Source organism: Lissotriton vulgaris, chromosome 4_1 (genome assembly GCF_964263255.1).
Source record: "Lissotriton vulgaris chromosome 4_1, aLisVul1.2, whole genome shotgun sequence".
In the NCBI taxonomy this organism is placed as follows: Eukaryota; Metazoa; Chordata; class Amphibia; order Caudata; family Salamandridae; genus Lissotriton; species Lissotriton vulgaris.
The window spans coordinates 61,504,781-61,527,496 of NC_141691.1; the positions used below are offsets into that span (position 1 = coordinate 61,504,781).

General features: G+C 51.3%; 1 protein-coding gene across 5 annotated transcripts in view; it reads right to left on the reverse strand.

Moving 5' to 3' along the window:
- The window catches only part of LOC147718360 (arf-GAP with Rho-GAP domain, ANK repeat and PH domain-containing protein 1-like), a 525,400-nt gene that overhangs the window by 205,251 nt on the left and 297,433 nt on the right, over nt 1–22,716 (reverse strand). For 3 of the 5 annotated variants that reach the window (XR_015295285.1, XM_086918310.1, XM_086918312.1), the window contains one exon: nt 18,084–18,170. Coding sequence is in view for 4 of the 5 variants with exons in the window: in XM_086918310.1 (XP_086774436.1) it covers nt 18,084–18,170 (87 nt within the window). In the remaining variant the exon portion in view is untranslated. Of the gene's footprint in view, nt 1–18,083; nt 18,171–18,287; nt 18,687–22,716 lie in introns of those variants that run through there. The other 2 variants (XM_086918311.1, XM_086918313.1) reach the window with 2 other exon arrangements.

Genomic DNA, 22,716 nt, shown 5'->3' on the forward strand with positions numbered 1-22,716 from the left:
CAATCAGGGACCGACATGGAGAGGTAAGATACAAGAGGATGTCATCAGCATAGAGCGATATTCGATCCTCAAAGCCCGGTGACCATGTGATACCCGCAACATCAGGATGCGCCCGGATCCACGCGGCCAACGGCTCGAGCGCCAGAGCAAACAGGAGTGGCGACAGCGGGCAACCCTGTCTGGTACCCCTGTGCAAAGCAAAGGAGGCAGACAGTCGACCATTCACCGTCACATTTGCAAGCGGGGAAGAGTAAAGAAGCCGGACCCAGCCAATATATTCGGGCCCAAACCCAAATTTAGCAAGCACGGCCCACAGGTAGTTCCACTCAAGTGAGTCGAACGCCATAGATGCATCAAGCGAGGCAAGAACCGTTGGTGCCGTGAGCAACTGTGCCCGGGCCATAACCGCGTGAAGCCTCCTGAGGTTTAGAGCCGTGTTGCGATGTGGTATGAATCCGGACTGGTCCGGGTGAACCAGATCCGAGATCACTCCCACCAGCCGATTAGCCAATAGCTTCGCCAAGATTTTAGGCTCGGCGTTCAGCAGGGAAATAGGACGGTAGGAGCGACAGAGATCACGAGGCTTCCCCTCCTTGTGTATGACCACAATGGTGGCCAGTCGTTGGTCAAGCGGGAGCTCTCCAGTCTCACGGGCCGCCAGGAACATATTCCTCAGAGGTGCAGCTACGGCGTCAGCCCTGAGCTTATACAGTTCCACCGGAATACCGTTGGGACCCGGTGCTTTGCCGGAGCGCAGCGACCTGATCGCCAGTGCTACCTCATCCACCGTCAATTCCCGATCCATGCCCTCCCGCTCAGCGTCAGACAAACAGGGAAGCTCGACCTCCTCCAAAAAGGAGGCCGAGTCGGATTCGGACCGGGTAGAAGCGGACGTGTAGACCGCCTCGAAGTAGTCCGCAAACGTTTCGGCGATAGCGGCAGGGTCAGTCACGACCAGGCCGTCGTCGCCCAGGATCTCTAGTACTACACGGGACGCAAGTTCCCTCTTATCTAGCCATGCAAGAAGCTTGCCCGCTTTATCCCCAGCGTCATATATCCTGCCCTGCTGTTCCCTGCTCATGGCCGCGTCAGTAGCAGTGGCCCTAAGTTCCGATTGTTTCAGGGCAAGAGCATGGAGCAATTCAGGAGTCGGTCCCAGGGCCAGCTGAGAATTAAGATCAGCAATGTCCAGCTCCAGCCGAACCAGGTCCACATCCCGTCTCCTGCGCGCCTCGGCTATCAAGGAGAAGGCCTCTCCTCTAAGAACAGTTTTGAAGGCCTCCCAAAGGGAAACGGCCGAGTCAACAGAGCCAGAGTTCTCGGCGAAGTAGAGATCAATAGATTTCGCCAGGAGATCGCGGGTCTTAGGGTTGCGAAAGTACCAGGGGTTAATAGGTGCAACTCTCGACGTCGCCGCGATGTGGAAGTCGAAAGACACCCAGACCGGGGAGTGGTCAGAAATACCCCTAGCCATGAGACGGGCGGTAGAAACCGACTGTGCCTGGGCAGCAGGCGTCAAGACGTAATCAATGCGGGAAAGACTACCATGGGCCCCGGAGTGGAAGGTGTACTGTCTCTGGGTGGGGTGCAGGAGCCGCCAACAATCGATATGGCCCATGGCGGCAATGAAGTCCGGGAGCCAGGATTGGGCACTGCGTAGGTCTCTGGATGGGAAGCGGTCGAAATCGCCCGAAACTACAGAATTGAAATCCCCCCCCAGAATCAACAGGCCCTCAGGGAGTCCCAAAATGGCGCCGGCAAGATCTTGGAAAGTGGATGTTTGCAGCCCCGGGGGGACGTAAATCGAAACCAAAACCAAAGTGCGCCCCTCCCACCTGCACGCCACTGCGACAAATCGGCCCCTATCATCAATCAAGGTAGACTCCACCTCCAGGGGAAGGGACATGCGAACCATCATACCCACCCCCCGGGACCCCGTAGAGAACCCCGAATGGGCCACCATTTTAAACCCTCTCCTGTTCAGGGCCCTACAGGTGTTGCCGACAAGATGGGTTTCCTGCAAGAGAACAACATCTGGGGCACAACGTTTGAGCAGTTGCAAAACAACACCACGTTTTATTCTATCCCCCAGCCCATTAATGTTCCAGCTCAACAGATTTAATGGTTTACCCCCCATCATAAAGGATAACCCACCCCATCACCCCCCCCCGGAACCCAGCCCACGAAACAGGAGCAGCAGAACAATAAGACCTCAGCCATGACGAGTGTAGAAAGAATAGTACAAACAACAAAGACAAACCCCAACAACCCCCCACCCTGCACCCCTGCATTAGACTAAAAGCCACCCCAACTAGCAGTGTGCCTGTCGCCCCCTAAACTAACCTACAAGAAGCCCCTAGAGGAGAAAGAGACATCCTATCCCCCCCCGTCACCCCCCTTATCGAAAGTGCAGGAGCAATGAAAACAAGAAAAACAATAGTCAAGGTCGGTGCCATCCGCAGCATCCCTCCCGGAAAAAAGTCACAGACAAATTGTTCATTCCCGAGAACCTGAGCCTCCTGCGGCACCCTCCGTCTGGTCCTCCGGCTCCGTCTGCCGCTGCGGCAAAGTGTCCAACCAGTCCCCCGCCGCATCCGGAAGGTCAAAAAACATTGCCCGGTTGCCATGCTCGATGCGGAGTTTCGCTGGATAAAGCATGGAGTAGCGCATCCCCATCTCCCTAAGCCGTCGCTTCACTCCAGTAAAACTTTGCCGGCGTTTCTGGACAGCTTGAGTAAAGTCAGGGAAAAAGTTGATATCAGCGTTCTGGAATCGCAGCGGGCCAGCGCTCCTCGACGCCTGCAAAATGGCGTCCCGGTCTCTATAGTTAAAGAGTCTCGCAATGATGGGGCGAGGGGCAACGCCCGACTTTGGCGGGCCACCCGGGACCCTGTGAGCCCTCTCAACCGAGAAAAACTTACTCAGTCCTCCCGGCGCCAGGTTCTTAACCACCAAGTCCTCCACAAAGAGTTCAACCGAATCTTCCTCGGCCTTCTCCGGCACTCCCGTGATGCGTACATTCTGGCGCCGTGCCCGTCCCTCGAAATCGTCGAGCCGGCGAGCAAGCGTCCCATTAGCCAGTTTCAGGTCGCGGATCTCAGTCTGTACGTCCGACATGTTGTTGGTCAGGCTCGATGTCTTGAGGTCCAGCGACTTCACCTTGTCATTTGTCTTGCCAAGATCGGCCCTAGTAAGATTGAGTTCGATCTTCAGAGTGTCTACCTTGGTGGACAGCGCTTCATGTAGGCTATGCATCTCAGCCTTTAAGCCAGCAATAGCACCCATCACGTCCCGAAGTGTGATCTCAGGATCCTCAGGGGACACGTCCCGCTCCCGCAGCGAGTCTTTAGTTCGACCCGTCATGACCGGTGACCCCTTAGAGTGGGAGAATCGCTCTGGAATAGTAGACTGGGACTGGGCCGGCTTCCTACTGACCCTTGGAGGCTTCCCTTTGTCCGAGTCCCCTTTACCCGCCATATTGAAACGCTATGGCAGGGTAACCCAGGGGGAGGGGCAGATCACAATGCGCGCCCAGCGCCAGAACAATATTTGCGACAATAAGGTCCCAAAAGGCCACCAAAGGGAGAGTGAAGCAAGGATCGCACAAGCCAGCAGGTCCGGACAGTCCGATAGGCCCGATCAGGGCGTCCCGTGGCAGGCCATCACCTAGTTCCAGCGGTGCCAGCCAGTGATGCAGCCGGAGACCGCCAACTTCACGACGGCAGCTCTCGGTCCCGGAGGCTCGGATTTTCGATCCGGGAACGGGCGCCGCTTCAGCACCAGCTCAGCTAGTAATTCCCACTGTCGTGGGACAGGATAGGTGGCAGGATCATTGCGGAGGATCGGGAGGTCTTCGGAGCTCCGGGCTCACATGGCCATCTTGGTCGACCGCGAAGCTCCTCCCCCCGTGATGTCCATTCTTAAGGCTAATGGGCAGTCGGCCCCAGAGTCGGGCACCACGGTGCCAAAGTATAAACCCTGGCTTGATGAGCGATGCTTCTCTGGCACATTTGGTGTTTTTGCCTCTAGTGCCTCTGGTACCTCCGGGGGTTCTGAGCACGACTCCTTTTGAGCATTAAAGTTGTTTGCAGCTTCTATTGTATTTATTTGTGCTTTCACCATTAATTTATTAGTCATTGTTTTGGGAGATTTCCAGGGGCTTTGACTGATCTCTAGTGTAGTGTTGATCTGTGGCTGCAAAGCTTTCGATAGCGAGCCCACTGACTGGGACATTCTTTTGTTGCTGACGGCAGTCTTAAATTTCTGTGTTTGCAGCGTCGATGATGTAGATAAAATGAGAAAGTCTGTGATCTTAGAGTTTTTTAGTCCTGGAATGGTCTGTTGCGTCTTAACGGTGGGGGCGCTGACACTTGTGTCTTGCACCTCTGCTATGTCTTCGTCGGATGGATCATTTGCTCCTTCACTCATATTTCTGCTGTGTTGTTGGTTTCCTTTTTTTGGTTTATTTGTGGGGTCTGTTCTGAATCTCCCTGATCTCATGGTGGGGAGGGAGTGCGGATGATTGATGGGCTGCACCCCCCTTTTTCTTCTTTCCGCCTCGCCGCCCCCCCACACACCGCCCTTGCATTAGCTGTAGCTGTGGCTGTTGCGCGAGGGTCTCAGTTGAAAGCTGTAGGTTATTATGTGGGCCCAATGGGCTAAAGGGTGCACTTTCCCCTGATGTCGAAGTGTGGCTTTAATCCCCCACGCTCCGCGCTGCTTCACACAATGCACCTGGGGAAAAAGAAGCGAGCGGGCTGCGGGCGCGAGCGCAAGAAAGGGGGGAGCAAATGCAGACACAGGAGGGGGAGCAAGAGCAGGAGATCCACACCAACCTGCTCAACCTCGACCTGAACGCCTCCGCTCGACCCCAGTTCCACCAAGCGCCAGCTCGCGCCTCGACGCTACGCTCCGCTCGGCTCTAGATCCCACTGCAGGATCGCTGACTGTTGGTTGCTAATTGCTGACTGGGTCCTCCTCCTCCGCCACTATTCCAGGGATCCGTCCTTTGGTAATTCTCAGGCAGAGCGTGGTGCTTGGCCCCCCGAGCGCTCTCACCTGCGGGGGGAGGGCTCTTGTCGACTGGAGAGTAGCTGTGCTCAAGCCTCCCGGCGAGCCCACCGAGTCCTGCCGTGCCGTACCTGCTGCAGCCTTACAGACGACAGTCTCCTCAGCAGGAGCTCCGGGCACCGAGCAAGGACGGAGGGAAGAGCTCCCAGCTGATGGCCGTTAGGTAGGGCTCGGGACACCAAATGCCAGACGCCGTATGCCAAACCCGCTGCGGTCGGTCCGGGCGCTCCACTCCGCTCGGCTCAACCCTGTAGCTGCTCAGCTCAGCTCCTCCTCTTCCGACAACCCGCTTGAGAGTGACAATAAAAGATATAATAAATTGAGAAGTAATAGGTCTCTATGCAACGTTGTGTTCTGAACTAATTAGGGGGTACTTTTTTAGTTTAGAAATTGAAAACACATTTGGCTTTTTCATATGCTCTTTTTCTTTTAGGATTTAGTCCTAGTAAGCAATTTTTGATTTATTATTAGTATAATTAATTTTTGAAGTTTCCCTTTGAATAGAAGTCTAGGACCAATTGTTAACTGTACCTAGAGTTATATTAGGAGCAGGAGGACCATTAAAAGTTGGAGCACTAACAGGGGTCAGTAATAATCTGAGGCGGAGCGCTTTGGGTACTTAGGTACACTTGTTATAATGGAGGTCAGAGAACTAATGCTACTCAGATGGAAGTCTGTGCATTCTTCACAGCCATCTAATGTTGCCTCAGCCCCATGATGGGCCCACTGGAAGAACACTCACCCGCAAGGAAACCACCATCAACACATCCTTCAAAGAAAAGCTAGAAGGGGACACATAGCACCCAGATCACACTATAGCAATCGACATAATGCACCCAGAGTGTGCGCTTCACCCCTTTCATCCTGGCTACGTTTCTTACTGAATTTGATAATCACATGCTATTCAATTATGTGATCTCTACAGCAATCCTATAAAGACCCTAATACTCAGAAAATATTACAAGATTAAAATAAATTGAGATTCTCAACAATATTTGAATGTGCATAAAATCATGACTTGTTTATGATTGATTTGATAACTGTATTAAAAAAGTAGTCCCTTGTACAGTTCAATGCAAGGAGGTGAAATGATACAGTCAAAACAGCCAATAGCACTCAGTGACACAACGAATACTCCATGGGGTGAGCCAAGATGTGATTGGCAAAGCCCCAAGCAAATAGCTGGAGGAGGTGTTGTGTTCCAGCTTATGCACGCCTGTGATGTAACAGGCGTGCAGCGTAAATACCACGTGACCCTTCTCAATAAAGAGGGTCTCCGCACGTACGTACGCCAGTCAGCGGCAGTGCGCAGAGCCAGAACCATCATCAAGTGTCCGAGTGAGTTATTACAAGGTGGCCACGTGTAAGGCCTAGGCCCTCCCAGGTGCCCCACGAGAGTAGGCCCCCAGCTCATGCCCCCAAATGTCACCTGCACCCCAACAACACAACAACTGGCGACGAGAGTGGTTGTGCCCTGGCTGTGCGTGTGTGGCGTGCGAACAGCAGATCGGGGCGGCTGCGAGCTTTCAGCCCCGGCTCGTGGTGCTCGTGCCCCAAAGCCCCACACACGGCGCACGGCAGAGCGAAGAACCCGGCCTCCCGCTGGTGCACAAGGTGAGCCGCTGTGAGCCCCTGCGCCCCGCTCATGCGCCTGTCGGCCTCCGGCTCTCCCCCTCTTACCGCGTGTGCCGTTGCAGCTGCCCGGGGACGACCTCCGGCCTTGCCGTCCACCCGATCATCCCTGCGCCTCCGCCCGGGGTCCCGTGCAGCGCTGCACACGAGCAGGCTGCCGGTGCGTGAAGCGCGCTGCCGGGGAGAAGCGGCGCCGCGGTGCGACAAGGCCCTACCACGCCCCTCGCTAACGCGCAGGCCGGCAAGGCCTTGCTGAACCTCACGCATTACGCGGGCGTGACGCCACGCGCTGGAGGGCATATCTGGAATCAGCTAGGGTGGTGCAGGCACGCACAAGCGCTCAAGCCAAGGCAAAAGGAGGGAACCACAGGCCTGTGAACACATTTGGGCAGAAGAAGGAAAAGCCTGCCCCAAGGACTGCACACACAAGCAGTGACTGTTGCCACTAACCAGCACCAAACAAGCTCTGGCCACAGCTCCACTCGTCACATCGGGAGTAGCGATCAAGGGAGCCTACTAAACATCACCTGGTACAACGTGCCCTGTGCCCCAACACCAGAGTCATGGCCACGATACCCCCCATTGAGCCCTTCGTGGTGGAAGGCTCGCCGTCACGCTAGCCCCAAATTGGAAGGACTGGGTAGACCGCCTGTTAATCTTCTTCAAGGCTACCAAGGTTCATAAAGAACAAAAGAGAGCCATGGTGCTCCACTTAGGAGGCAAGGACATCCACAATATTGCCAAGACTCTAGTTGAGGCCACGCCAAAGACTCATCACTCACTTATAAACGCCCTGAATGCCTACTTTGAGCCAATGGCCAATCAGGATTACGAGAGGTTTATATTCAGGCAAGCCAGGCAACTGCCGGAGGAGTCGCTGGACACGTATCACGCCAGGCTGAAAGACTTGGCATCGACATGTGTGTTCCGGACGCTACCGAGGAGATAAGGGGACAAATAATCCAGGGCTGTGCCTCCGCTAAGTTAAGGGAACTTATCCTGGAGGAATCTGGAAAGCCCTTAGCCGATATCCTGACTCTGGGTCGCACTAAAGAACTGTCCAAGGCCCGAGCAGCCCACATGGAGGCAGCCCTCCGGGTGCCGGTAAAAGCCGAACCGGTCAACAAGCTCCAGGTAAAATCACCGACGAAGTGGAACAAGAAGGCCCCGGGGAACACCGCGGGAGCAACAGGGAAGTCCTGTGGATACTTTGGAGGCCCACCACATCAGGCATCGGAATGCCCAGCCCGAGGGAAACGGTGTTCAGGATGTGGTCGATTCAATCATTTCGAAAAAGTCTGTTGATCAAAAAAATTCCGCAAGCCACGGTAAGTGGTGAATGCCTTACCAGAGGGTGACCCAAGCCAGAGCGACATGGACGACGATGAAGAAGAGGAGAGGACAGTGCACAAAGTGCACATTATCGGCACGGCTACTCGACGCACCAGAAAGCTCTCCCAGTGTAACATCAGAGTAGCTGAGCAGGAGCTCATGGCTGTGGTCGACACAGGTGCGACCATCAACCTTATGAGTGCCGCCCTCTATCAGACAATGGATCCACCGCCAACCCTGAGTACGTCTCCCATCACCGTATTTGCATACGGCCAGGACACCCCTCTCAAGATCAGGGGAAAGTTCAAGACAGTGATCAACCATGGAGACAGGACTGTCACCGCCAACATCTTTGTGTCGGAGGATGGCAGGGTATGCTACTTGGATGCAGGGCCGCGGAAGATCTTGGAGTCGTCACGTTCGCATTCGGAGTTCACCAATAATCGGTACAGCAGCTCATAGTTGACTTTTCGGACATCTTCAAGGGAATTGGCAAATTCACAGGCCGCAAAATACACCTCCACATTGACCATGCTGTCCAGCCGGTAGCTCTGAGACATCGCCGCATCGCCTTCCACCTTAGACCCCTTGTGGAAGAGGAGCTTAAGAAGCTAGAGGCAGCAGGCATAATAGAAAAGGTGACGGGCCCCACGCCGTGGGTGTCGCCCATTGTAGTCACCCGGAAGCCGAAGCAACCGGGAGCGGTCTGGATTTGTGTTGACATGCGTCTTCCCAACGCCGCCATCAAAAGGGAGCGCCACATCACGCACACAATTGATGATCTAATCGGAGAAATGGCAGGAGCGTGCTGGTTTTCGAAGCTAGACCTGCGGTCCGGATACCACCAACTGGTGCTCGATGATGAGTCACGGAATATAACAACATTCTCGACCCACGTGGGACTCCGGAGGTACACCCGACTCAGCTTCGGTGTGTCCAGCGCAGCTGAGGTCTTCCAGAATGTGATCCAAGAACTGATTACCGACATACCTGGCTTAATCAATGTCAGTGACGACATCATGATACACGCTCGCACCATACCAGAGCACAACCAGCGGCTAGCACAGGTATTCTGAAAGTTGAAGGAAGCTGGTCTCACCCTACACCGGGAAAAATGTGAATTCCTGAAGCAGAAGTTACAATTTTTTGGGTACACATTCTCCGCCGAGGGGGTCAATCCCGATCCCGAGAAGGTAAAGGACGTCAAAGAAGTTGCTCCTCCCACCACCGTCACCGAAGTCCGCAGCTTTCTAGGAATGGTTAATTATTGCGGGAGGTTCATCCGAGATCTCGTTAATCTCACACTCCTGTTGAGAGAGCTCACGAAGGACACCACGCCCTGGAAATGGGGGCCGGAGCAAGAAAAGGTGTATAATGACATCAAGGCAGCTCTCTCAGACACCACCACCATGGCATTCTTTGACCCCCGGAAGCTAACCCTTGTGGCCGTCGACGCTGGTCCAGCCGGACTAGGTGCTGTGCTGATGCAAAAACAGCGGGATGAGGAAGACTAGGCCCCAGTTGCATTTTCCAGCCGCTCACTCACAGACACTGAACAACGCTATTCCCAGATTGAAAAAGAGGCAATAGCAATCCACTGGGGGTGCCGGCACTTTCATCTACATCTGTACGGAAAGCCATTCACCGTAGCCACGGATCACAAACCGTTGGTCGCCCTTTTCTCGGGGACCTCGACGAAACCCCCACCTCGCATTGAAAAATGGATGCTACAGCTCCAGGACTACAACTGCCGGGTGGAGTACCAACCAGGGTCAAGAAATCCGGCGGATTACCTCTCACGGCATCCGAGGGCAGCCACTCAGGCGGAAATGGAGGATGCTGAGGATACGGAAGCCTATGTCCGGTATGTCACTGCCCGATCCTGTCCACGGCCATTATTAATGAGCAACATCGCGGAGGCCACTCAGAAGGATGACTGCCTACAACGGGCGCGGAAGGCCCTTCAAAGTGGAAATTGGCACCGGGCCAAGGAAGAGTGGAAAATACTCACACCGGAAGAGCAACGCATAATGGAGAGCCTGCACCATGTGAGAGGAGAACTGAATGAGGATGATACAGGATGCTTGCTACGGGGCCACCGGCTGGTGATACCCTCCGTGCTGACGAGTCAGGTTGTGCAACTGGCCCATGTCGGCCAGTTTCCGCTCATGGATGACCTAGTTGAAAACACAGTGAGATCGTGCGCAGCCTGCCAGGTCACAGGAGATGTCCCACGAGAAGCACCTGTCATAGTCGAGCCTCTACCACAACGGCCATGGGAATATGTCAGCATGGACTTTGGCAGCCTCCCCGATGGGCGACACACCATGGTCGTGATCGACGACCACTCAAAGTACCCAGAAGTAGAGATAATATCTACCCCCAGTGCCACTGAAGTAATACCAAACTGGAGAAAATCCTAGCGGCCCATGGAGTGATACAAGAGTTAAAAACTGACAATGGCCCTCCTTTTCAAGGCCAGGAATTAGCCAGCTACCTGAGTGCCCTAGGAATCCGGCATCGCCGTGTGACTCCTCGGTGGCCGCAAGCCAATGGTGAAGCTGAACGCTTCATGCGGACCCTCAACAAGGTGATCCGAATCGCGCACGACAAAGGTCAGTCGCTGGAGATGGCGATATTTACATTCCTGCGGAGCTACCGACAGACACCCCACACCACCACGGGGGTGGCTCTGGCACATGTCCTAATGGGACGGGTAGTGGCAGATTCTATTCCCCATCACCCTCAGTGGACACCAGCATCAGCCAACGAAAGTAAAATCGCGGCGAAGCGACAGAAATCATATGCCAAGACAAGCCGGAGGCGGAGAGCTGTCATAACCCGGATCAACCGAGGAGATCTCGTGTTGCTGAAGAACAGAGTAACCAGCGGAAAGTTCAGACTGACATATGAAAAGAAGCCATGGCGTGTCGTCAGTGTGAAGGGCACTCGCATCGTTGCTGCCAGAGGTCGAGAAGTAGTGACCAGGAATGTGTCCCACTTTAAACGATTTCACCCTGAAGCAGAGGCAGTAGTTCTTCCGGAGTCTCCCGAAGCTCGGGCGGCAGCGAGTCCAGCAGCCGTGGACTCCACTGAATCTCGAAATGGCTATCCGAGAGACACCTCTCCTGAAGTGACAAGTGAAGGGCCAGATGACGCAGAGAGCTCCAGCATGGAACAGGCGGAGCCTGGTTGTGATCCTGCCAGCCCATGTCCAACACCCCCGGCCGGGGGTGATGTCACCAAGACTCGTGGGACATCTAACTACAGGCTGAGAAGTAATCCAGAACCTTCCTGCCGTCTTCGTGACCATCTCATGTAAGACTGTTCCACTACATATGTACTATGTGAGCCGCGCCCCCTCCCAGTGCCACGCCCCCACCTGTTAGCTGAAAACCTCTCGCGGCCCCCGCTCCGCGGGAGCCGCTCGTTGAGAGATTTCCCTGTGCCTTCAGTCGGACCCTTTGCTACAGGAGTAGCCCTACAGCTTCTGCCAAACTGCCCGCTTTGACAGCGTGAGGGAAGGACCATATGCCTGGCCGCAGCGGAGGTGAGAGGCGCCGGCCCCGGGACTGCGAGGACCAGCATTCACCACCAACAGCTGGTCCTCTTCCCGCGTGAGCCGCGCCCCCTCCCAGTGCCACGCCCCCTCTACGCCTAAGGGAATATCAGTAAGCCCAGTAACGCGGGTCGCAGCCCGGGGCGAAGACTGGGCAAAGAGCGGGCCGTTTGAGGCCGTTCGAGAACGTGAGGAGACCGGGCCGGGCCCCCCCTCTAAGTGCTACCACCCACCCATTTCTACATCATACCACTGCTTATCAAACAGATAAATCCACCCTAAATCCATCCTGATGAAAATGAATACCCGGAGTAACAAATTGAAGAAACTAAAAAAGGGAGGGAGTGGAGAACAGCTTTTAGGTCCAATGGACGATTTTCTCACCAAGGCTAATACCTTTATAGACCAAAGTATCAGTCTGATAGAGGGAAGAGTATCTACAGACCTCGCGATTGCGAGGCGATCCTCTATGGGACCATTGGCCACAGCAAGAACTCCAGAGGTAGAGAGAGACTTAACCGAATCACTACAAGGCAACAAAAGGCTCAGCCTCCCGAACAACGTAGATCTCTCAGCCTCTCAACTTTCCATGTCACTTACTAACTCCGACTTAGGAAAGACACCTGAACTTTTACGTGAGCATACACCAGAGGAAGTAAGACAAGCAAGAGGGAGGAGGGAGGGGGCCGTTAAGAAAAGGAAGGATAAGGGGAAAGCAGATATAGTTAATGGTACTGAAATAGCAGAGACAACTGACCTAACTACCCCCCTAAATCCGGCTTGCTCCCCATCAAGAGCGGCGAATACTGCCAACCATCAGGTTTTAGTACACCATTCCTCACCTAACAATAACATAAATACCACTGTCATAGGTTTACCCGTAACTATTCCCCACAGTAATGAACCAGGTCCTCTTGATCTGGTAAACAACATTACCTCAGTACTAAAATCTTTATTTCAACCTCTCGAAAAGAGACTAATAAACATCGAGACCCAAATGCTAATACTTACCAAATCTTTACAATCTAATTTAATTCGTGAATCCCAAAAAAAGGGAACAAATAATCAACCTGCATCTTCGCTACAAAGTAAAAAAAACACACAAACCTGTCCTGCCACAAAACCGCAACCAGTCGCAAAAGATCCCGTTGTAGGAAAACCGCTCCCGGTAATAACAATACCAACCCCTAACCCCAACACACTCCCTAAAGCCCCTGTCACAAAAACAACAAAAGTAACCACACCAGCCCCTAAAACACCAGCTGCCACAAACATTCCTCAGAGCAAACCAAACCCCACGGTAAATAAAGCCACCACGAGAGGAGCTTTTGATGGAAGATCCTCTATGCATCTACCACCCGAAGCATCGCCATTCGTGGTTGTAATGACGGGAGTGCCAGAATTGGCAGGGGAGACATCAGAGCCTAATTGGTCCTTAAAGAATAAGGTTCAATTCTGGCTAAATACAAACCGCCCCTCTCCCCCTAACTGGACAAGCAGGATAGCAACAGTCAGTAGGACCCCATGGGTGGGACACACAAAAAAAGTAATACAGGGTGATTGCATTGTAATCACTTTTGAGGACCCCAAAGTTGTCGAGTACATATGATCTTGGGATCAACATAATTCAAGTGGGGGAATAGACACAAAGAGTCTTTCCTTTTTCTATCCCAAAAAGCACCATAACAACCACTTTAATGAACAAGACAACCTGTGGCGCAAACCCGTCCCACAGCCCTGGGATTTCACCAATGCTAGATCTACAATCCCCCCACAGCAGAACGGCCAAGGACCCACTTGGTGGTCAGTCGACCCTAACTTCCACCAACAGGACGGCCCATGGCAGGTAATGGGTCCCCGTAATGGAAGAAGAGACTGGGATCAATGGGGTGTTCCACCACAGCGGCACTTTAGACCCAGATATGGAGAAGCTCCATACTGGGATAACTGGCTAGGTATACCAACAATGAACCGGTACAGTAGCCTGGAGATGGTCGACTGACCATTACCGGATTCCACCATCGATAAGTCAACCACTCCAGCTGGGGACCTAGAAAGGAAAAGGACTACAGGACAAGATAATAGGTCACGACTACTGTCTGCCATTTTCTGGAACATAGCGGGACTTCGCCCCAAAATAGATGATGGTACAGCAGCCCAATTTTTGGAGGACAGCAAATTAATATGCCTCCAGGAAACATGGGCAACAAAAGAGCTGCACATCGCAGGTTACAAAACTCTTTTTTCCCCAGCCCTTTCTGGTACTGCGGGTAGGCCCAAGGGGGGTTTGGCTACCTATATAGCGAATACAATCCCTAGCTTGAAACTCCTTAAAACTGAAAATACACCAAACTTCCAATTACTCTCCTTTTCAGTTGGCAAAGAAACCACTATCATCCTAGTAAATCTCTACAACAACTTAGAGGAGGACAAATTTATTAAAACAATCCAGACAATCCAGGAAAAGATCGCTAGATATACAGAAGTATACAGGAAAAAGGCAACCGTCCACCTACTATGGGAAGGGGACTTTAACATACACCCCTGCCCATTTTTGAACAACCATAACTGTGGGATAGTGGATGAGCAAGATAACCCCCTTCCTCATTTCAACCACGATGGAAAAGGGGAAGCGATGAACAATCTTCTTACAGACCTGGAACTGTCAATAATAAATACACAAAACTCGGATGATAACACTTTCTGCCCCACATACATAGGGAGGGGACATGAGACTACTGTCGACTATGTCCTTTCAACGGATGGGCTAAGACAGCTAACCATGGACTTTTCTATATTGGAAAACAACCTAAGCGACCACTCAGCGCTTAGAGTGGATCTGGACCTCTTAAATCAACCGACACAGACAACTATAATTGCACATACTCTTTCCCAAAATCGCCTGGAAGTGGGCAGAACAAATGGATTCACGGTGAAATGGGGCAAGATTGACCCAGTCCAACTAAGTAATACCATAATAAAGACCCTATACTCGAACATAATAAAATGCATAGATTTGGAGTCTGACGATAACACCATCCTTGAAAACTTCAAGATCATTTTGGACAAAATCAAACTAATGCTGACCAGAGAAAATAAATCAAAAAACTTAACAACTCCAGGTTGGTTTAACCACGATTGCACCACCTCACTAACAAAGCTAAAAGAGGCTCTCAGGCAACCAAAAAGGGATAAACAACTGATCAAAGATCTAAGACTCCAGTACAAAAAGGTCAGGAAACAAAGAAAACAGGAGCTGAAACAGTCCCTATGGAACGATTTACATAAAAGTTCTCTTACAAAAAACAGTGAGTCCTTCTGGCGGATCGTGAAAACCCCCTTTCTTTCGGACTCTAGCAGACCTCAGATTGACGCAGCGATAGAAGAGGAAACTTGGGTAAATCATTTTTCCCATATATTCAAGTTAACATCACCGAATGAAGACACAAGTCATTCTCATCCTCCTGTCGACTTTCCAATAAACATGCAGTTTGACATCCCCGAAGTACTGAAAGCACTGAATCTAAGCAAAGGAGGCAAAGCCCCAGGACCAGATGGGGTCCCTGTGGATCTCTTCAAACAACATCTGGATCTCTGGGCCCCTATACTTACTAGAGTATGCATTGCAACAGCGAGATTGGGCTTAATGGAGTCTTGGTCCAACTCCATTATGGTTCCGATTTTCAAAAAAGGGGACCGCCAAGATGTTAAATGTTATCGGCCGATTTCTTTATTAGATTCTGTGGGAAAAGTAGTTGGCAGAGTAATCCTGGAACAACTCCAACAATGGGCTGACGACAGAAATATTCTATCGGACCTTCAATTTGGTTTTAGAGAAGGGTTTGGAACTGTGGAACAGGCCCTCAATTTAAGTCTAATTGTGTCTAAATACATCCACGCAAAACAGGGGACAATGTACATGGTGTACGTGGACCTGTCCTCTGCTTTTGACTGTGTCTCTCATTCAAAGCTGTGGACCCTATTGCGAGACATGGGGGTGGATCCTCCACTATTGGACTTCCTAATGGAATTATATACGGACACTTCTGCGAGAGTGCGCTATGGGACAAAGGGAGAGCTTACTGTGTCATTCAAGGTAGAGCGAGGTGTCAGGCAGGGGTGTGTCCTAGCCCCCTTCCTCTTCTCCCTGTACACAAACGGGCTGGAAGAAAGGATGTTGAGAGGGGGGCAGGACCTCCCAAGACTAAAACAATGCATGATCCCGGCACTGCTCTACGCGGATATCTTGGCTCGCACCCCCATAGAACTTCAGAAATCTTTAAATAAATACGCTGACTTCATGGGCACACTAGACCTGCACATAAATGTGAAAAAAACGTTCGTAATGGTGGCTGGAGGAGGGAGAAAACGAATAAAGAACATTACTCTAAATAATCAAAATCTTGAGAGAACTGCACAGTATCCATACTTGGGCATAATGATCGACGAGAAACTAAACTGGAAAGCTGCAATTGAGTCGAGGAGACATCTGTTTAGGAGAGCCAATACTGCCCTGATTAGCTTCTCACAAAGACTTGGCAGGAGATCACCAGTGGAGATGTTGCAAATCTACTCTGCAAAATGCCTACCCACTGCCCTATATGGGGCTGGCGTTTGGGGACACGTTGACGCCGGATCACTCCAAACAGTTGAGAATTCTTTCACTAGATTCCTTTTATCTGCCCCCAAGTGTTCATCTACATATGCATGCCATATGGAATTGGGAATCCCCTACATAGAGGATCTAATAAAAGTCCAGTCACTGCTACTCTGGAGGCGCATATGGTTATCCGATAAGAACATGCTGACCAAAGCCATTCTGGAGGACTCAATGGCCCTGGATAATGCGCACAGAATAGCCTGGCTTACCTACGTCAAACGATTCTTCACTGATATGGGCCTAGCAAGATTCTATCTCAGCCCACTATCCATGACTGAGATAAGCAAGAAAGAGCTGAAATAGAAAGCAATGAGCCACCTAGAGTTACTCAGAATTACCCTGCTTTCAAACACACAATCTGTACAACACGCAAACATGGTACAGCTAACGCCACAAATTCAGCCTTATCTTGCATTGGAAATTAACTCTTACGAAAGAATGCACTTGACCAGACTCAGACTTAATTTGTTTCACAGACTAGTCGCCTTCCCACAAATGAATACTTGGGAATCAAAATTGACCCTCTGCCCCTGTGATGAAGCTTCCGCACAAACTTGTATGCATACAATCCTGTTTTGCAAATATTATCTCCCTCACAGGAAAATCTGGCTTTTTCCATTACTGAAAGCCTGGGGTCTTAGACAATGTCGTCCGGCCATGATTCTCTTACAGATGTTAGACTCTGAGCGCACCTGTTACCATACATTGAACTTTTTAAAATGTATTATTAGGCACAGAAAGAACCTTTAAAAATCTTTTTTGTGTGTGATCTAATTTTTATGCTGTAAATCTTAAACTGTTGCTTTTATGGTTTTATAATGACAAAAACCGAATAAAGAAATTTATATTATATATGTACTATGTGTGTTAATCGTGAACCAGAACTTTGCAGTCTGATCTGAGAAACACTTAATTCACTGACTGCCCTGAAGTGCTTTTCTGTGTCCCTATGCGTTTTTTTTAAATATAATTTAGGATGAATGTTGTGTTCCAGCTTATGCACGCCTGTGATGTAACAGGCATGCAGCGTAAATACCACGTGACCCTTCTCAATAAAGAGGGTCTCCGCACGTACGTACGCCAGTCGGCGGCAGTGCGCAGAGCCAGAACCATCATCAAGTGTCCGAGTGAGTTATTACAAGGTGGCCACGTGTAAGGCCTAGGCCCTCCCGGGTGCCCCACGAGAGTAGGCCCCCAGCTCATGCCCCCAAGTGTCACCTGCACCCCAACAACACAACAGGACAGGAGGCTGGTCGAAAAAAAGCCAATGTTTGAAAGGGGCGGAGCCAAGGCGCACTGTGTATATTGTTAGCAGTGGGTTTGTTTGACATGCATACAGACCTACACAAACAACTGTAAAAACACGACACACACACATATGATGACAGGTAAATGCATTCAGACAGTTATTTAGGAAAACTGTACACACGCAGGCACACACAACCACACGCAGGCAGGCACACACAGGCAGGCACACACAGACACACACACAAACACACACACACAAAGTGACATGATGACAAGTACAGAGATGCATGTGTACAGACACCCAAGAACGCACATATACACAGGCAGACGCGAAGGCTAATATACACACGTCGGCAACTTACATAAAAATACAAACAAGAAAACCAAACGCCCAACGAAATGACACACCCGCAGAAAAACTACCGCACCCCCAGGCACACAAAGACAGACACACAGAAATACCACCACCAAACACACGCCGGACACAAGCAAACTCCCCAGGCACTCGCGCAGACAATAATGCAAACTCACCATGCACAACACACAAATACATGGCTATATTCGGCACACACAATAACTTACTGTGCTGTCATGGGCAGAGGCCGGTAGTTGACGTCGCACAGCCCCGGAAGCCTCCTGGGCAGCTGGGAGAACTGGTCATTTCCAACACTGCAAGAGACGAGAGAACAGTTGAAGAAGTGGGCAAGAGTGAGAGCCGGAAGTGCCGACGGTCACAGCTTGCAGAGCACGCAGCCGGGATTCAATTCTACAGAAACAAGTGCCTACCCCTCCTGAAGCCTACGCCCGCCTCCCCCACAGGGGGACAGCGCCCCAGATGAGCTGCGGATGCTGGGGGTTCGCCCCAGGCCCCCGATGAGCTGCGGATGCGGGTGTCCGCCTCCTCTCACCGCTCACGCCCTCTTCTGTTTTTCTGTTGTTTTCTGTTCTTTATGTGACCACAAGTCTTGCAGAGGAGGAAGTTTCTTTGCTGAGGCAGCCGGGGTCCCTTCAGAGCGGTGTCTGCGGTTGGGGAGAGGCCGGCTGCTGGGAGGCCCTTGCAGGGGTATGATCCGTGTAGGGGCCCGGGGTGCTGCACTCCCTGCTACAGAAGCAGGCACTCGAGGGGTGGGGTGGAAGCGGTGCTGTTATTTCTTGTGAAACCGCGGCGACTCTTTCGCAAGACTCTTCTGCCCCAGGCACAAGATCACATGGTGTCTGCCTTCAGAGCCAGGAGTTTAGGAGCCGAGACTATGTGCGCGTCACTGAAAAGCCACAAATGCCAAATATAGTTATTCCCCATTCTGGTGGCCCTGCGGTGTCCTTCGACTTCCTGTCTATTGACTTGAGCGGGGAGACCGCGGGCCCCAGTGCTGCCGTAACTGGCATACATGGGGCCTGGTGTCACTGCACCTGCTGCACTATTGGGAGCTACACAGGTCTCAGGGCCACCCGCCTTTCCCTCTCCCATCTCCGTGCCTCTTTAGCCCCGCCCCTCCGTGCCTCGTGCGTTCCTGCCCCTCGCTCGTCTTCGACCCCTTCTTCTCTTTCTCCCACCTCACGACCCTTATCTCTGTGCTCTTCTATTCACCTCTTCTTACTCCCCAAGCCCCTGTATTCTTCTCTCTGCCGAGCCCTTCCCTCCCTCAAGGCCCCTGTTCGCCTCGCCCCGCCCCTCCCTCTGTTCGCCCCGCCCCTCCCTCTTTTCGCCCCGCCCCCTTCTCTCACCTGTGCATCTTATCTTCAATCTCCTTCCTGTCGCTCTTTCATGGACAACCTCATTGCTGCCCCATTCTCTCCATCTCCCCTGTCCCCATTGTATCTCCTTTTCTGTCACTGTTTCCCAGGGCAGGAGTCGGGGATACACGCTGGTGGACGGGGTCCCCCCTGCCAAGAATTTGGGCCCCACTGAATAATGTGCTGAACTACTCGTCCGGGTGTAATTTCTAAACACCGGGACACTTTCAGCAGCACTTGCATGTCGCCTGCTCTACCTCAAACTCTCCATTTGCAACAACACCGCCCAACTGTGCCGACTGCACATCTTTTACCACCCCCCAGGCAAGAATGAGACCTTCACGGACCTCCAATCCTCACAGCCAAGGCCTCCCCTAACTCTAATGGCATTTTCCTTGGCGACTCCAACTTGCATTGGAACGTCCCCAAGGACCCTCAGGTCAACGCCATGAGAGACTTCTTGGCCGATCAAGGCCATACCCAAGCCTGTTCACTCCCTACTCACTCCGAAAGGCTCCACTCTAGACTGGAGTATCGCTAAGGAATCAGCGGTCAAATTTCTCTCTATTGACCCAAGTGATTGGTCTGACCACCACGCTATCACCTTCCTTCTGCCTGGCACCCACAAGACATGGGCACCACAACCCGTGATACCCAAACGATGGGTTAGAGACACCAAGAACCCTGATCACAGAAAACTGGCTGCGCGCTGTGAGACCGACCCTCCCCCGACTCCTCTGTGCATTTCGGTCAACAACCTCGCGGATCATTATTCCTCAACTATATCGGACATTCTTGATGACCTTGCTCCACTAAAACTAACAAGAACCCAGATCAAAGACAAGAATCCCTGGTTCAACGGATCCCTCAACAGGGAGAGGAGATCCCTTCGGCAGACAGAACAAAACTGGAAACAGCACCCGTCAGCAGCCCATCTAAAACTTCTCCGCCAGTCCAGAAACGCATACAATAGCCTCTCAGGCGATCATTCCTTCAGGGACTGCAATAATCAACGCTTCCCTCCTACAGGGTTCGATACCTGATTCTCTTAAAGCTGGCCAAGTCGTCCCCATCTTTAAAAAACCTACGCTGGATCCTGCTTCCGCCGACAACTATAGACCCATATCAAACATCCAACTCATAGCCAAAGTTCTGGAAAAATGTGTGCAACAGCAGCTGAGCCTACAGATTACCAACTTCCACCTTCTAGATGACTTCCAATCCGGGTTCAGACCTAGACACAGCACTGAAACCACCCTCCTCCACATTGTGGATGACAACCTCAAAGCCCTCGACCAAGGCAAAACCTGTCTCCTAATCCTCCTAGACCTATCTTTGGCATTCGATACGGTTAACCACAAAATACTCCCTGAACGCCTCAAACTCAGTGTGGGTCTGGATGGCACTGTCCTTGAATTATTTAGGCCCTTCCTCCAAAACCGCTCACAGAGAGTCCTCATCAACGGTAACCTATCCGCTCCCTTTCCGATCACGGTTGGAGTCCCTCAAGGATCGACCCTGTCCCCTACCCTCTTCAATCTTTACCTTGAACCGCTCACAGAGGTGCTGCGCACCGCCAATATCTCCTACCTCATGTACGCCGAGGATACAGAGATCTACATTAAAATCTCTTCCCCTGAGGACATTCTCTCCCTGAATGAGGCCTTGAAGCGGACTGTCTGCTGGCTCACCAGCAACCAACTTAACGCAAATAAAACTGAGTTTCTTCTTATCTCCCCACCCAAAACCAATCCAGACAACCAGGAATGAATCAAAGCTATCACAGCTCTAAACTGCCCACCGACCATTATGGACTCTGTGAAATCCCTTGGAGTAACCCTTGACAGGAACTTGAACATGCAGGGCCATATCAACTCAATGGCCAAAACTGCCAGATTTCACCTGAGTTACCTAAGAAACCTGAAACCCTTCAACGACGCTTCCGACCTAAAAACGGCAATCCAGGCACTAGTCATCTCCAGACTAAAATATGGATGCTCTACTCTCGCAGGTCTACCCAAGAACTCTCTGGCCCCACTGAAAGCCTACCTCAATGCCGCCGCCAGATTCCTAACTGGCTCAAAGAAATTCAACCACATCTCTCCCCACCATAAAGCTCTAAACTGACTTCCTCTCGACGCCAGAATCCAACTTAAACTGGCCTGCATTACTCACAAAGCTCTTCACTCCAATCCCCCTGCATTTCTCACCCATAAACTTGTGATATCAGGAGGAGCCAGAAACTCCCGAACTGCCAGAGACCTTTTGCTCCAAACAGCACGCTTCCGCAAAAAAAAAAAATACAATCGGGCCTTCTCTGGGGCCGCTCCAAGAACTCTCTCCCGCATGCCACCAGAAGACTTCCGTATTTGGCACGCTTTACAAAGGAGACCAAAACTTTCCTAATGTGCAAATTCCTCACATAACGATCACTTCAGCGACATGTTCAACTCACCACTTCGGCATTATCCATGGCTTTTACGGATGATACCTACCCTGCACTCCTGTACTGATGCCAATGCGGTCCTAACCTTTCAGATTACGATGTTTACCGACCAGTTGCTGGAGGCTCAAGCATACCCAATTCACTGCACTTGCTACGCTTAGGAGCCGTATCACGGGGATCACCGACCGGTTGCCGATGGCACCCGCTCCCTTAAATTCTTTACGACTACCATATTTAGGAGCTTAATCACGTCATCTGCCGACCTGTTCCTGGCGGCACTCTCACTTTTTGATTTCTGTGATTGAAAAGCCGGGTGGAATTCAAGACTCAATTGATTTGTCTCTGCTCGCTTCTGGAGCTTATGGGCCCACTGATAAAATTTAGTCCTTGACCGTGACAACTGTTAATCACAGTTCCGTGCCCCCCTCTTCTTCCCCCTTTGTCCTGAAGAAGACCCCGTCCTAAGGTCATACTGTCACCTAGAACCTGTGGGGTCGAAACGTCGATGATCATCCCATTTGCCAGCACTTGACCATATTGTTGATTTATTCACAATGTTTGCTTTAATGATGGCTTGTGATGAAATTGTATGAACATTTATGCTAATAGTGTGGCTGTATTTTTTAAGCCAACATAGCTGTAACTGTCTAATGAATCAGGTAAGAAAAAAAGAATCAGGTAACTTTGACCAGCACTTTCTTTCCAATTTCCCAGTAACCCACACAATCACCTTGCACAAACCCCCCCTCTCCACCCTCCCTGGGGCACTTCTGTTGTGTCGCTTGAGAACGAACAACTTTTTGATTTAATAACTTGTGAAAAAACTCTATGTCCTGATTCATTGTGATTATATGACAGTGAATCTAAGTTGTATGCATTTTTCTTAAATTTTCCTATCTTTTGATTCACTTTCCTTCCTAACGGTTTTGTACTGGGACCCTCTACTTATGTACTACTTTCCACCCAGGTCCCAGTGACTCTATTGGGTATACCCTTTTTGGTAACATAACACAACATACCCTGCACTCATGGGCA